Source organism: Erithacus rubecula (genome assembly GCF_903797595.1).
Source record: "Erithacus rubecula genome assembly, chromosome: 21".
In the NCBI taxonomy this organism is placed as follows: domain Eukaryota; kingdom Metazoa; phylum Chordata; class Aves; order Passeriformes; family Muscicapidae; genus Erithacus; species Erithacus rubecula.
The window spans coordinates 8,534,861-8,550,074 of NC_136673.1; the positions used below are offsets into that span (position 1 = coordinate 8,534,861).

The window sequence follows — 15,214 nt, forward strand, 5'->3', positions numbered from 1 at the left end:
CCCTGCATCCCCCAGGCCGTGCTGAGGATGGTGTCTGTGTCCTGTGGGTGATCCCATCCCAGAACACCCCTTCTCTGGGAGCCAGCTGTTTGATCCAGACATCTCCAAGGGCATCAGGGCAGTGCTGAAAGCTTGGCTGCTCTCTCCAGATGTCTGGAAACTGCCAGACAGAGGATTGAGGAGGGGGAATGGTGGATGGCAGCCAGGGAACTGAGCCCTCTGGAGCTGTCTCTCTGTTTGCTGTTTACTTGGGGCAAAATTCAAATTATTTACAGCAAAAAAAAAGCAGAGCTGACACTGCCTTGGTTATTCTTGGCCATCCCAGCTGGCGTCACTCTCCAGGAGCAAGCAGGGGAGAAGCCAAATTCATCCCCTCTCCCCAAAAAGTGAAATATTTCACATCCATCATGTCAGATAGGAAATTCTTTCCCCCTGTCTCTGTCCTGCAGCGGGGGGGCTCGGCACACAACTGCGGGAAGCTGAAGGTGGGGCACGTCATTTTGGAGGTGAACGGCACAGGGCTGAGAGGGAAGGAGCACCGGGAGGCTGCACGCATCATCGCCGAGGCATTCAAGCTGAAGGACAAGGACTACATCGACTTCCTGGTCACAGAGTTCAACGTGGCCCTTTAGGGGCGGGGGTGGGGAGCACTGGGATGGGGATGAAGGTTCTCCTGGCCGGCCGCGCCGCCCCGCACGCGCAGACACCCCCAGCTTGTCCCCAAACGTCCCCACGGGCGCATCCCTGGAAGTCTCTGTCCCTGTCCTCTCCCCTCGGCCAGCCTGGGAGCGGGGCAGGAGCACAGTCTGGGTGTCCCCGCTATCGTTTGAGTGCCACACACACAGCAGGTGGGCCCCTGGAGGGAGTTCTGGGGGTTTGCTGCTCCCTTGGGTGGTCCCCGAGGTGCCCAGGTGGATGGGGATGCAGAGAGAGCAACCGGAGGCCTTGTAAATTGCTGGCAATGTCGTCGTATTTATATATACAGAGCTTGTGCTTTTAATTTTTCAATAAATCTATCAGGGTAGAAAAATGGCTGTGCTTGGGGGGTGCTTCGGGGCTGGGAAGGGGCAGGGGTGCCAGGATATTTTCCTTAATATCCTGAGGGCTTCCCAGGGCTGGCAGGGCGGGTGAGAGTGCAGTGGTGGTGGGCAGGGAGGAGATGGTCTGTGTCAGCCCCATCCCACTATTCCATCCCATTATCCCATCCCATTATCCCATCCCATCTCATTCCATTATCCCATCCCATCCCATTATCCCATCCCATCCCATTATCCCATCCCATCCCATCCCATTATCCCATCCCATCCCATTATCCCATCCCATCCCATCCCATCCCATCCCATCCCATCCCATCCCATTCCATTCCATTCCATTCCATTCCATTATCCCATCCCATCCCATCCCATTATCCCATCCCATCCCATCCCATCCCATTATCCCATCCCATCCCATTATCCCATCCCATCCCATTCCATCCCATTCCATTCCATTATCCCATCCCATCCTATCCGATCCATGGCAGCGCTCCGCCAGGGGGCGCCCGTGATGCATAAATTATGCCAATGAGGTCCCGTCAGCCGCGGCTCTGATTGGCTGCCACCCGCGGTATAGGCAAATAAGGAGCGGGCGGGGTTTATGCTGATATCGTCCCTCCCCGAGCGCTGATTGGCGGAGCACGGCGGGTATGCTAATGAGGGAAACCCCGCCCCCTGTTGCCGCGGGCCGCGCTTTTGTCCGGCGGGGCCGGGCCGGGCTGGATCGGCCCCGGGACCGGGATCAGAACCGGGACCGGGATCGAGATCGGAATCGGGACCAGAGCCTCCCAGCGCCGGCCGAGGAGGCGCCGGCCGGGCCCTCCCTACAGGTGGGCAGCGCGCGGGGCGGGGGACGCCTCTCCAGCGGTGCCCTCGGGCCAGATGTGCCCCAGCTGTGCCCGGGGTGGCGGGGAATGGCTCGGCTGCTCCCTGCGAGCCGCCTGCTGCAGCTGGAAGGAAGGAGAGGGGCCCGGAGCGCCGCGGGGGCACAGCTGGAGGCGCAGCTGGAGGCACAGCACGCGGGCCCCATCCCGGGGCCGCATCCCGAGCTGCCGGCTCTGCTGAGCCCGGCTCTGCTGAGCCCGGCTCGGGCAGGGCTGGCTCGCAGCCGGGAGCTGCTTGGGGGTCTCTGGGCGGAGCGGGGGAGCCCCCAGCCCCTGCGGGGGAGACACAACGGGGGATGCGGGACCCGCCGGGAGGATGCGGGGCGCGCCGGGAGGATGCGGGACCCGCCGGGAGGATGCGGGGCGCGCCGGGAGGATGCGGGGCGCGCCGCTCCTGGCCCAGGCGCGTCCTCCCCACGCCGTCGCAGCCTTCGTGGCCCCGAGGAAACTTGTCGTAACTTTTCTCGCGGCGGTGCCTCCTCCCCGCCGCGGCCGGAGGATTGCGGGCGGGTTTCGTCAGGGGCTGCGGAGGCGGCTCGGAGGCACGGCCGGGGCTGCGGGGCCGGGACACGCCGGCGGCTCCGCCGAGGGAGTTCAGCTTCAGTTCCGCGTTTTATTTAAAGGACAGCCGGTGGGTGCCCACGCGTGTCCCGTGCTCAGCCGCTGCCTTTCGATACCCTGCAGGCTTAAATCACCTCGTGAAGTTCAAGGGCAGCCGGAGAGCGCGGCAGGGCAGGCACTGTCCGTACGGGCTGGGAGAGCTGGGGATGCAAAAGCTCCAGTGAGAGCTCAGAGCCGCCCCCAGAGCCTAAAGGGGCTCCAGGAGAGCTGGAGGGGGACTGGGGACAAGGGATGGAGGGACAGGACACAGGGAATGGCTTCAAACTGACAAAGAGCAGGGTTAGATGGGATACTGGGGAGAAATTCTAACTGTGAGAGGTGGAGGCCCTGGCACAGGGTGCCCAGAGCAGCTGTGGCTGGTTCACCCCAGCACAGTCAGCCCTGCTGTCCCCAGCCCCTCGCTGCCCTGTGCTAAGCAGGGATCTCAGTGCCACCGGCTGTGCTGCGGGGACAGCACTCTCCAGACGGGGATTAAATCTGTCCTTCAGGGCATTACGGCCATCCCGCCCTGCGGCTCTGTGCGCTTCAGCCCTGGGGATGAACCCGGCGTGTCCCCAGCCAGGCCAGGAGGGTTTCTGCGCCAGACAAGAGGAGCTGTCCTGCTGCGGGGCTTTGCTTCGCTGCAAGTGTGGAAAAATGACATTTCCGCGGGGTTTTGATGCCTCAACGTGGGAATGTGCCAGTATGGGGGGCGGGGGAACCCCCAGCCGCTGGAATTGGGGTGACACGTGGGCTTTGGAGTGATGGTGACAGGCGTGTGCTTTCAGAGACAGCGAGGTTTGTCAGGCCCTTCCTCGCTGAGATGGTCCCGCCCTTGTTCTAGTAGGAAATAATGCAAACTAAGAACGCAGCGTTTCCGCTTCTCTGCTCTCTTTCATGCCTATGAAAACGGGGCTCTGTGGGCTTTAAAAAAGGGTTTATACTCCAGGAATTTCTCCCTCCTGGAGCGCAGACATCCCTTGCCAAGTTTCAGCCCGAGGCCGTTCTGGTTTGCTTCAAACCTCCCAAAAAGAGCCGCAAAATATCCATCCCTTGCCTGGACGGGGGTTAAACCCCCCCTGCATCCCAGACGGGCACGAATGTGCGGCGAGGGCTTTAACCGGTCCCAGACAAGCGATTTTTGGGGCAGAGGGAAGGAGAGTGTCACTCAAGGGATGTGGGGGGTTTAGAGCCCCCCCATTCCCCTGCTCTGCCCGGGGTTGACAGGGCAGTGAAGGCAGAGTGACAGCAGCCCTGTCCCCCCTTCCCTGTCACCGAGCGAGCCCTGGGGCGGAGGATGCTCCTGTCTGCTCTGCTGTCACCGCTGATAAACCAGGAGCACGGTGGCTTCGTGCTGGCCTTGACAGCCGCTGCCTCCCTGCCCCACACGGCTAATGAGCTGGGCGGGCTCTGCTCGCACCTCCGGCCTCCCTCGGGGCAGGGAGTGGGATGGGATCGCTGCCTGCCGAAAGGATCGGGGTTTGGGGCTGGGGACAGGGACAGACACAGACCTGGCAGCACCCAGCACTGCTGGGAGCATCCCTCCCGCGGCTCAGCACCTCCACCCCCAGCCACAATTTGGGACAGCCCTGGCTGGGATTTGTAGGGTGGGAGATGTGTTGAGGGGCTGGGGCAGAGCAGAGTTCAGGGTTTTCCAGCTGAGGCTTTTAAATTTCTTGTTAGTTCTGTTTTCAGTTGCCTGTTGCAAAAAATCCTGGCTTTCAAAGAGGAAAATTAAAATATATGGATGTATTTCTGCACACACACTTGGGATTGTTTCTGTTTGATTTGTGGCTGCTGAGCACGAAGCCACATCATTTTTCAAGCCTTTCTGTGCTCCCATAACAGCGAGAAAATCACTTAGAGAGGGGAAAAGAATCTGAGATTTTTTGCTCTTGCCACCGTGACCATCAGCAGAGGGACTTTCTGGGAAAGCAGTAAATGTGGCTGGGTTTGAAAGGGGATCCTGCAGCTGCTGTGGGCTGTGCACATGGGAACCACTGCTCAGAAATGGGGTGACAGCCCTATGTGTGGGTTGCCTAACCTTCCCTCCTTCAAGAGGATCAAAATCCCCATCCCTTGCCCAGGATGGGGTTTAAAAAACACCAGAAATGGGTTGAGAATGTTTTAACCTCCTATATCCCAAGAGAACAGGATCCCAGGCTCCTTTCACCCAACACTCTCCCTCTGGGAATCCTGGACATGGTGTTTGAGGAGCTCTGGGATCCTGCTTGAGCTGGGATGGGAGGCACTTTGGTGGGGATCTCTGGGATATATGTAAGGATTTGGGGCTGAAAACATCCCAGCTCAGGGAGGAGCTAAAGCCAAAAATCCTTCTTTGGTTTCAGTAGCTCAGAGTCCAAAGAATCCCATGGGCAGCCCCGTCCTTCCCAGTAGCAGGAGAAGCTGTGGAGCATCTCCAGCTGTGGAGAATGGAGATACCCCCTCGGTGTGTGGGGGCCTGCAAACCCCCCAGGAGATTTGCAAGACCTGAAGGGATGCTTTGGGGTTTGCTCCTGCCTGGAATTCCCCAAGGATGCAGGCAGGGCTGGGAGCAAGGCTGGTGCAAGGATGATACCCTTAATGCCAGGTGGTGCTAGAAAATAACCTCAAACCTCACAAATACCCGAGGAATTTGCAGATCTGAGGCTTGGGAGTGGATGAGAGGACTTTTCCCAGAGCATGTGGGTGCCATGGACAGGTTTACTCCTCATCCCTGAGCCAGCAGCACCCCAAAATCACCACAGCACCCTCTGGCTACAAGCAGCCAGCCCAGGGATTGTGATGAGGTTTCATTAGCTTGTCAAGATGTCCTCTGCGTGCCACTAATTACACAGTAACGAGCTTGCTTAATTGGCTGCCTGTGAATGTGCCAAGACAGGCCACAGCTCCTGGGTGCAGCTACAGCATCTCTGGGATTGTGAGCAGCATCCCAGGATGGGGCCAGCTGGACCCTGCCTTTGGGAATCTGGGGAAATTTCCAAGGATGGGCCCCACCTGCCTGAATTTTGGGGCTTCAAAGCTTAATTTTAGGTCTCCTGCAAGGTCCTCATGCTGATGTTTTTTGGACCAGCTGTTGATGATCCCAGGGATCTCTTCCATCCTCTCTCTTCCTGCAGCATTTTGCTCTGAACTGGATTAAAAAATGAAGGTTTTGAAGGAGAATGCTGTGGGAGGAGGGTTCAGCCCCCACTGCGCAGGGCCGGATGGGGTTAAAACTTCTGTGGCCACCTGCAAACTTGCAGGAAACATCATTTCCTCCTTCTGCAAAAGCTCGGCTGCCCCACAGGCACAGGAAGGTTTCGGGGTGCTCAGGACTCCCCATGGGGTCACGGTGATGGGGATGTGCTGGGACTGCTGGTACAGGGTGAGTGCCCCTGCATGGGGCTGCTGGTGCCTGGTTTGGCCCCCCAGGCCAAACTTTATGGGGCTCAAATCCAGCAGAGGGGACATCAGTTGGAAAACCCCGTGGCCTTTCTTGCCACACCCCACATTTGGGGTTTTGGCATCCGGCGTTTCTCAGGCTGCTGATGGAAACCCCGGGTGGGGGTGAGGGAGGAGCTCATGCTTTGGGATAGTCGGTGAAATCTGTGTGTCAGCTCTCTGCTGTGATCCCTCTCACTGTCAGCCCCACATCCAGAGGGGTCTTTGAGGTGCTCCTGCCTCCCCAGCACTGCTGCTGGTCTGCCCAGCTGGGGTGACATTCACGGGGTGCCACCATGAGCTGGGTGTTCCCAGAAGGGGGACAAACCTTTTGAGGTGGCCCTGAGGGGCTCCTTCCCCACGAGGACCTCACAGCTGGGAGACATGTGGCAGCTCCAGCTTCATGGTGGGATCTGATCCGAGAGTGTCCCCCCTGTCATCGGGGGTGCTCTTGTCCCCGGGATTTGGGAGACAGGGAACACCCAGCCAGCATGGGGGAAACAGCTCAAACAGAGCCCACCGTGTCCCGCTGAGCATCCTCCCTCTCCCCCGGCCCCCCCAGGACGCGGCGGCGATGCTGTGACCTACATTCGCGACAAGCAGGTCCCCAGCCCGCCGCCACCGCCGCCGGGCCATGAAGCGACACAAGTGACGCCCCGCGGCCATGGCCAGCCCGGCACCATGGCTGCGCTGGACACAAACAGAGCTGACGCGCTGGCAGGGCGAGGACCGGGAGGAGGAGGAGGAGGAAGACGACTTTGAAAGGCGGATGGACGAGGATGGGGTCATCGGGCTGGGGGAGGGTGCCAGGAGCCCACCGTGGGGTGAGTGCTGCCCTCCTCCTGCCCAAAAGGGGTGGTGCCGAATGTCCCAGCAGCTGCTGGAGCCACGGGGGCTGCGAGGGGGCCGGGGACAGCGGCGGGGTCTGGGTGGCGCCAGCCCCCCCATGCCGGTGTTTTGCAGGTGACGGTGAGGAGCTGGAGGAGGGGTCCCCGGCACACGAGGGGCGCTGGGACCCGCGGCAGGAGCCGGCCGAGGAGGACGAGGAGCGGGGCAGCTCCGGGGGGGACGAGGGGCGCTGGGGGGCAGAGAGCGATGGGGAGCCCTACCCCGAGCTGTCCGCCGAGGGCTGCTGGGGCTCGGCCTCCAGCGGCAGCCCCGGGGCCCTGGGGGACGGCCGGGCTCTCTGCCGGCCCCGGGGCTGCAGCACGGACGGGGGGGACACCTCGGGGCTCTCGGACACCAGCCCCGGCCCTGCCAGCCCGTCCCGCCAGCACCGGGGCTGGGGCACGGCCGAGGACACCATCGGGGGGCACAGGCAGGAGTGGACCCCGAGACCGAGCCTCGCCCTGCACCTCTCCCCCGATGACCCCAGCCCCGAGCGCGTCCCCGAGCCACAGACAGCGGGCACAGGGATGCCAGCCCCCGGCACCGCTGCCTTGGCACCCACCGGGCAGCCCCAGGGCGCTGGGGGTCCCCCGGCACCCCAAGGCCACGGCAGATCCCGAGTGCCCAAGAAAGCAGCGCCCGCGGCGGTGCCCCCCAGGCCCACCCGGCAGTCGCGGTCCCTGAGCCCCCGGAGGCGAACGGGCGGCAAGGGAACCAGGGATCCCTCGGGAACGGGCACCGAGGGCACCCAGTACGGCCGAGGGCGCCTCAACCATCCCCTGCCCGACCTCTCCAAGGTGGAGCCGCGGGTCAAGTTCGACCAGAGCTACCGCCCACCCCGGGGCAGGGTGCTGCCCGCCCGCCCCCGCGGCCCCGGCCGCCCCATCGGCTTCAAATCCCCCGCAGAAATCGTGCGGGAGGTGCTGCTGAGCAGCGGGGAGGGGGCGTCCCCGCAGCCCCCCAGCACCGAGCTGCCGCAAGAGTTCAGGTCCCCCAGACAAGCCACGGCGCTGGTGCAGCAGCTCCAGGTAATGCAGCAGGGCGTGCAGGGGAATGGGGGTGTCACTGTCCCTGGGACACCCATGGGGGTTTGGTGCCCTCGTCTCTTCCCGGTCCCGCATGGAGCTGGCGGGGAGGGAGGGAGCAGAGATGGAGACAGGATGCTCAGTCCCCCCGGGAAGGCGGTCACCCCCAAAGCTTGTCACCCTCAGGATATCTGTCCCCCTGGGAGGAGAGGGGGGCTCTCCCCACGCAGAGTGTTTCGGGTGTTCTGGAGAGGGCGTTCCTACACCCCACCCATGGGTTCCCCCCAGCCTTGCTGTCCCCACACAAGGCTGCCTCCCCCTTTTAGCACCCACCCCTCGGGCATCCCCCGCGCCCGTGCTGTCACCCACTGGTGTCCCCTCCCCGCAGGACGATTACCACAAGCTGCTGACCAAGTACGCCGAGGCTGAGAACACCATCGACCAGCTGCGCCTGGGCGCCAGGGTGGGTGGGGGTCAGGATGCCTGGGGGGGTTCCCCACTCTGCTCCCCCCTGCCCTGAGGTTATTTGTTGTGTTTTCCTCCCCTGGCTCCTCCTCCTCTTCCTCCTCCCGGGGAGCCGCGGTTGAGCAGTCCCAGCCCAGGGGTCCACGGTGTCCCTTTCGTGCCAGGCTGGTGGCTGTGCCGGATTGTCCCCAGGGTGGCAGGGCACGTCTCTGAGATGGCAGGGCCACGGGCGGAAGCGCGTCCCCGTGTCACCTCTGCCACCTCCCGCCCTGCAGCACCGCGTGGGTGGGGAAACTGAGGCAGGGCTGTGCCAACCGACCCCCGCACGCGTGTCCCCACCTTCACCCCACCCGCCCGCTGTGCCCATCAGGTGCTGCAGGGTGCCCCGGGGCCCGCTGGGTGGGTCGGGGTGCAGGCTGCCTGCCCAAACCCGCTCTCCCTGCCCAGGTGAGCCTGTTCTCCGACCCGCCACAGCCCAGCCGCAGCCTCGCCGTGGGCACCGTGGCCAGCGGGAGCCGAGTGATGACCTTCAGCATCCCGCAGGCACGGACTGCGGCTCTGGGCATGGCCACAGCCCCGGCCTCGCCAGGGACAGGTGTGTTGATCCATGTGCCAGGTACATGTGTGTTGATCCATGTGGGGGGGCCGCTCCCCCACAGCCCCTTCCCCACGCCGGTGTCACCCGTGCTGCTGTGTCACTTGTTCTCGTGTTTTCTCGCAGCTGCAGCCCCCGGACCGTCAGAGCGGGGGGGTTCACCCCAACCTCGGTCCCCTCCTCTGCCCGGGGGGGGCTGCCCCACCTGCCCCGGGCCGTGCTGCTGCCCCGGCCCCCGGCTCACCCGGGCACTGGCAGGGCAGAGCCGCAGACTGCAGGCACAGGCAAGAAGGGGGGACTGGGGCATGGAGAGATGCAGGAAAGGGGAGCTGTAGAGGGGAGTGCTGGGGGCTGTGAGGAGAGGGGCTTCATGGGGAAGTTCTTTCGGGGACAGTGCTGTGGGGCTGCAGGAGTGGGGCAGTGGGGAGGAGATTTGGGGGGAGTTCTGTGAGGGACTATAGGGATAGGGTGGGGAGGCGGTGCAGAGGGTGCTGGGGGCAGCTGCGGAGGGGTTTTGGGTTGAAGGAGTTGGGGGAGATGCTGCAGGAGGGGGCTGTGGGGAGCTGGGAAGGAAGGAAGGCTGGGGAGGGGGCTGCAGTGGGGATCGCGCTGGAGCATCCCTGGGGATGCTTCTTGTGGGGGGGGGAGGGTGTCCAGGGGGTGGGGAGTGGGCTGAGCCCGTACAATCCCGGCCAGGTGGAATCCTTCGAAAGCTGGATGCGTGCAGAAGCCCCCACACCCTCGGAACAGCTCCAGGTGTGTCAGACCCTTCCCAGAGCCCAGCCGGGGGGGCCGCAGGACCTCGGGGGTGGCGGTGTCTGGGCCCAGTGGACAGGCTCGGACCCGCACCCTTGTGCTGCAGAGGATGAGGATGCTGAAGGATGCGCAGGATGCGCTGGAGCGGGAATACCTGCGGTGCCGGCAGCAGCTCCCGGAGGCTGCGGGGGGGTTTGATCCTGATCGGTGCGTGCTCGATCCCCCTGCCACCCCCTCCCCAGAGCCCCCGGGGGTCGCTGTCCCCCCGCACTAATGGCTGGCTGGTGTCTTGCAGAGCAGTGGAAGGGGAGATTTACCGCCTGGGGCTGCTCCTGGAGGGGCTGAAGGAGCGGCTGGAGCCGGGGGACAGGAGGCAGCCCCTTCCTCAGCCCCCCTCGCAGCCCCTTCCTCAGCCCCCCTCTCAGCCCCTTCCTCAGCCCCCCTCGCAGCCCCGCTGCCCCCCAGCCCCATCCCCACCGCCGGCTGCCCACTCCCTGCACCCCGAGGTGAGCTGGGGGTGCAAAGGTTCCCCACCCCACTGCATTTAATGGGGGCTGCCTCCCTCAGCCCGTTTCGCTGTGCCCGCAGAGCCCTGCGCTGGTGGAGGGTCATCGGGGGACAGCAGGGGACAGTGAGGGGGTGACAGAGGGGCTGCCCTGGCCCCTCTGGGACAAGCAGCACCAAGTGGAGGAGGATTTCGGGGACCTGCTGGAGCAGTGAGTGCCCTCACAGTGGAGCAGGGGGGGCACGGGCATGGAGCATGTCCCCAAACCCACCCCTGCTGCCCGCGGGTTCCCCCAGGTACAAGCACTTCAAGTCCTTGCCGGAGTCGCTGAGCCTGGAGCAGCTGAGCCTGGCGGAGAGCGGCTCCCGGGAGGAGGTGGATGCACCCAGTGCAGGGGACAGTGGCGCCAGCAGGGTCCCCTGCAGGACACGGTCACTCGAGGAGGGGCCCAGCCTTGAGACCTTGCCCCTGTAAGTGCTGTGGGAGGGCGAGTGAGGCAGGGGTGAGCCGGAGGTTTGACATCAGGTCTCCAGTTTTACCTCAGAGTTAACAGCACGAGAGAGCTGGACCAGGCCATTTCCCTCGTCTGGGCTCTGCCCCGTCATTCCTGCTCCATCCCCTCCCCCAGGCACCTCCCGCAGAGAAGAGCTGCAACACTTCCCCTCAGGGGACCCCCAAACCTGGGGGACACACGGGGCCACCCCTCCCCTGCCACTGCTGAGGAGCCGCCAGCCTCTGCCGAGCCCCCCCTGAAGGTCCCTGGGCCACCAAGGGTGCCCGTGTCCCTCGGCAGCGGTGGGACAGGCAGCAAGGTGAGTGCTTGGACTGCGGGTCCCCCCCGGAGAGCCCCCCAAAACCTGCCGGGGTTCTGGGCACCCATGGTGCTCTCCGTGCCTCTGCAGGAGCAGCGCATCGTGTCCCCGGAGACTGACAGCGGCTTCGTGGGCTCGGAGGCCAGCAGGGTGTCCCCCCCCGTGCACACCCCCGAGCGCCATCCCCCCGGCCCAGGGTACGGCCCCGCGCTCCTGCCGCAGGAATTCGGCTCTGCCTGCGGGATTTGGAGGGCTGAAGAGGAGCAGGGATTGCCGGAGAGGCACTGAGGGTGTGGGGAGCAGGTTCTGGCGGGGCTGCAGATGTGCAGAGGGATGATGTGGCCAGGGATGACCCGTCCCTTCCCCAGGACTCCGGGCTCGCTGGGACTTTCCATCGCCATCCCCAGCACCCTCCGTGCCCCGCGGAAGAGAGAGACGGCCCCGCTTCCCTCCGAGACAGAGCTGATGGGCATCTACCCGCCGGGGGGCACAGGGGGGCCCCGGCTGCCCCCCAGCAGCCCCTCCCAGAGCAGCTCGCCCCCTCGCTGGGCCGAGAGCGCGGGCAGCGAGGTGGGGCCGGACCCCGACGGGGATGGCAGTGAGTACACAGGAGCTGGCGAGGGACAGAGATCTGGGGGGCCCTGGCTCTGGGCTCTGGTTTATGGGGTTCCCGGGGCTCCCTGTAGTGCTGGTGTCACCCTCCCTGGATGGAGGTGTGTCCCACTCTCTGCTCACTCCTCCCCAGCTCACACGGACTCGGAGGTGGGAGACAGGAGCTGTGCCAGCGCCGGTGGCCACCCCCCAGCCATGGCCAGGAGCCCAACCAGCCCCCTGCCGTGCCCCGAAACGCCATCGCCCACCCTCCTGTCCCCCGACCTGCCGTCCCTGGAGCCGGCTCGCTGTGACCTGCTGGGCTCCCGTCTGGAGCGCGAGTGAGTGGCTGTGTCCCCAGCGCCCCAAACCTGGCCAGACCCTCCTGGGGGACACAGGGACCCCCCCCAAAGGCAGCCCAGCCCAGCCCAGCCCAGCCCCAGGCTTGGTTTTGGGGGTGCCGATGCTGCTGGGTGCCGGTGTGGGGGATCTGGAAGGGGGTTGCTGCTGCTGCCCCAGGACACCCAGCGCTGCTGGGGTCCCTGCTGGCAGCAGCCCCCCTCACGGTGACACCTGTCGTGGGGCAGCCAGGCCATCCGGGCGCTGCAGGACGAGGTGCGGCGGCTGCGGCGGCGGCTGGAGGAGAGCCTGCGCCGCTCCCGCAGCTATCCCGAGGGAAAAGCCGCTCCCCGCGCCACCCCGGGCAGGACGCAGCCCGTGACCGGCGGGCCATTGTCCCCCCGGGATGCAGCACCCTCGGGGTAGGTGACAGCGAGGGGACACCCCCAGCCTCAGCCTGTCACCAGCTCTGCCGTGAGCAGGCTTGACTGCCAGCCTGGTGGTGGAGGTGGTGGCAGCGTTTCTTCCCCTCTGCAGGGACCCGAGCCCCCCGGTGCGGGGCAGGGGGACCCCCGGGGTGACACCCTCGCGGAGGGAGAGGTCGGCATCGCTGCCCCGGGGCAGGGAGGAGCCGGACCTCGGTAAGTGGGACCCCCCCGGGGTGGGGACAGAGGGAACACGCTCCTCCCTGCACGCCACTCTCCCTCCCCAAATGCAGCGGGATATTCTGGGGCTGCAGGACCGTGGGGACTCGGTCCTGGGGGTCCATGGACCCCTCAGTGCTCAGCCCGGCGCGGGTCCTGCAGGTCTGGAGCTCGGTCCCCGCGGATCCCAGCCCGATTCCCTGTCCTCCGCCGCAGCCTCCGAGTCAGAGCTGTCCCCCGCCGGGCCCCGGGCGCCCCCCGCCCTGCGGAAGCACCTTGGGAAGCCCCCGGGGGCGGTGACATTTCGGGGACAGTACACAGGTGCGTGCTGCCGGCACGGTGGGGCTGGAGGCGGCCACCCTCACCTTGGGGACGCTGGCCGCGCTCACGGTGGGCTTTGGCAGGGACACGGTACCAGGCGGGCACACCACGGGCCACCCCCGCACCCCGAGAGCAGCCGGGCACCTCGGGGTGTCCCCGATGTCACAGGGACAGGATGGCATCAGGTGAGTGGCCCCCAGCCCCTTCCAGGCTTCCCTACCTCCCCTAAGAGCTGCTAATGACCTTAATTAATTAACTGGAGAGGTTCAGGGAGGGGACAAACAACCCCCATTGTTCATGGCCTGAGGTTCTCCCCACTGTCCCCCAAGGGGATCAGCCTGGGCAGCTCTGGGGGTGCCCTGACCCCATGTGGGTCCTGCACGGGTCAAACCCCCCCTTGGCATCTGTGTGGGCAGAAATTCCTGGGATTCCCCGGGGTTCCTGGGATTCCCCGGGGTTCCTGGTGTCCCCGGGAGCAGTGTCACTTGTCCCAGCCCTGTCCAGAGCCCACCTTTGCAGACCCCCTTTCCCCTGCAGGAAAAGCCCCTCCTCCCATCTCATCAGCCCCCCCAAATCACTCAGCTCTTCCCAGACATCCCTGGCTGGCTCTGCCGGGGACATTCCCGATTTCCTCTCTCCACAGCTGCCTTTGGGGGAGGTGATGCCCCCCGGCAGCCCCAGCACAGCACCCCCAGGAGAACGTCCTGCCCCACCTGCAGAGCACCCAGGGGCCCCTCTGCGCCGGGCAGCGGGGGCAGAGCCACACACGGTGGGTGACAAGGGCACAGCCCCTTCCTGCACAGGGGCTGGGCGGTGGGACCAGGAACAGCTTCGGTCCCCTGGCAATGCTTGGGGACTGCTCCCACCCTGCAGTGGCTGCGAGAGTGGCACAGGGGTGATGTCACCTGGGGCTGCCACTCGATGTGCACCCCTGGGGACACCTAACCCCCCCCGGGGACATCTGACCACCTTTCTCCCCACAGCAGAGCATGGCCCTGGTGGCTCCTGTCCCCCAGCAGCCGAGAAGCTGGAGCCACCTGGAATTTGGTACTTGGCAGCCCCCCCTGCTGCCACCACTGCCACCATCTGCCTGGCACCCGTCCCCCTCGTGCCTTACGTGCCCTCCATGCTGTAAGGATGCTCTGGGGCTGGGAGGGGGCTCAGGGGGCTCAGCATCTCCCAGGAGTGCAAGGGCAACCCAGGAGGGGCTGGGTTTGCCCATGGCCAGGGGGTGACAGGGCCATCAGCTCCTCGGGGGGGTTGGGCTGTGTTTTGAGGGTGGGCATGGAGAAGATGGGGGAGGGGAGTGGAAATAAGGTGGGGTGGGTGAACAGAGCCCTGGAGGGGCACAGAGCTCTGAGAGGACACAGCCAGTGAGCAGCACTGAGCCCCTGTCTCTTCTCCTTCCCAGCTACTGCTCCCCAGCAGTTCCTACCTCAGCCGGGGTCCCCCTCGGTGTCACTGCGGGGTCCCAGCAGGCAGAGCCTCCCCCCCGGCCCCAGGGCCACCACCACTGCCTGAGACTGGACCTGGAGGAGCTGGAGGAGCTGAACTGCTCCCTGGGCCGGGCTGTGGAGGCTGCCCAGAGTGTGAGGCTGACCACCACCCGCATGAGCCGGGCACTGGCTGCGGAGCTGGGCCTGCCACGGGGCCCACGGGGCTCCTGCCTCTTCTGAGGGACCTGCTGGCACCCCCAAACCTTCCTGCTGGCACCCCCAAACCCTGCAGCTGGCACCCCCAAACCTTCCTGCTGGCACCCCCAAATCCTCTCCCTGGCACCCCCAAACCTTCCTGCTGGCACCTCCAAAGTCTCTCCCTGGCACCCCCAAACCCTCCCTGGCACCAGGAACAGGATCTCTTCTCTGGGTGCTCCCTGCCTGATCTGGGGGCAGCAGGGCTGGAGGTGTCCCCCTTTCTGCACTCCCTGCATGGCTTGTCTGTCTGTCTGTTTTAGGACCCCCCCAAGCTGCAGGAGGGGTCAGAATTGTCCAGCATTCCCTGGGACCAAGGGGGTGGCCCTGTGTCCCCCCAGGATGGGCAGTGCTACCCCCCCTGAGCACTTCTGGGGATGCTGTGACCTGCTGAGGGTCGAGCCCCCTTGGCAGCTGTGTTTACCTCTGTGCCTGTGTGGGCAGAATTCCCTGGGATTCCCTGGGTTCCCTATTCCACCCCTTTTCCTCAGGGGGCTGTGCCCTGTGCCCTCTGCCCTTGGACTTGAACCCAGCAGGATCCTCCCTAAGGAAACTTATTTTTGTGTGTTTTTTATGTGAATTTTTTAGCTAGTAAGCAGCTAAATCACTCTTTTGAGTGTGGATTTATGATCTATAATGTG

General features: G+C 64.7%; 2 protein-coding genes across 2 annotated transcripts in view; both read left to right on the forward strand.

The window, feature by feature from the left end:
- Positions 1-1,024, forward strand: part of WHRN (whirlin) — a 53,426-nt gene extending 52,402 nt beyond the window's left edge. Inside the window, exon 13 of the mRNA XM_079324237.1 lies at positions 450-1,024. Within this exon, the coding sequence (XP_079180363.1) occupies positions 450-632 (183 nt within the window). The 3' untranslated portion in view covers positions 633-1,024. The remainder of the gene's footprint in view (positions 1-449) is intronic.
- A 660-nt stretch (positions 1,025-1,684) lies between these two features.
- Positions 1,685-14,558, forward strand: AKNA (AT-hook transcription factor; the record flags this gene model as incomplete). Its single annotated transcript, XM_079324571.1, is given in 25 exon segments — positions 1,685-2,372; positions 2,603-2,699; positions 5,764-5,885; positions 6,504-6,601; positions 6,603-6,765; positions 6,905-7,857; positions 8,243-8,317; positions 8,767-8,914; positions 9,041-9,198; positions 9,611-9,670; positions 9,777-9,877; positions 9,966-10,176; positions 10,259-10,386; positions 10,472-10,645; positions 10,804-10,987; positions 11,078-11,184; positions 11,356-11,585; positions 11,733-11,919; positions 12,166-12,339; positions 12,455-12,558; positions 12,724-12,882; positions 12,966-13,067; positions 13,526-13,651; positions 13,866-14,013; positions 14,294-14,558. Coding segments are annotated over 25 exon segments (4,962 nt in total).
- Positions 14,559-15,214: the final 656 nt, after the last annotated feature.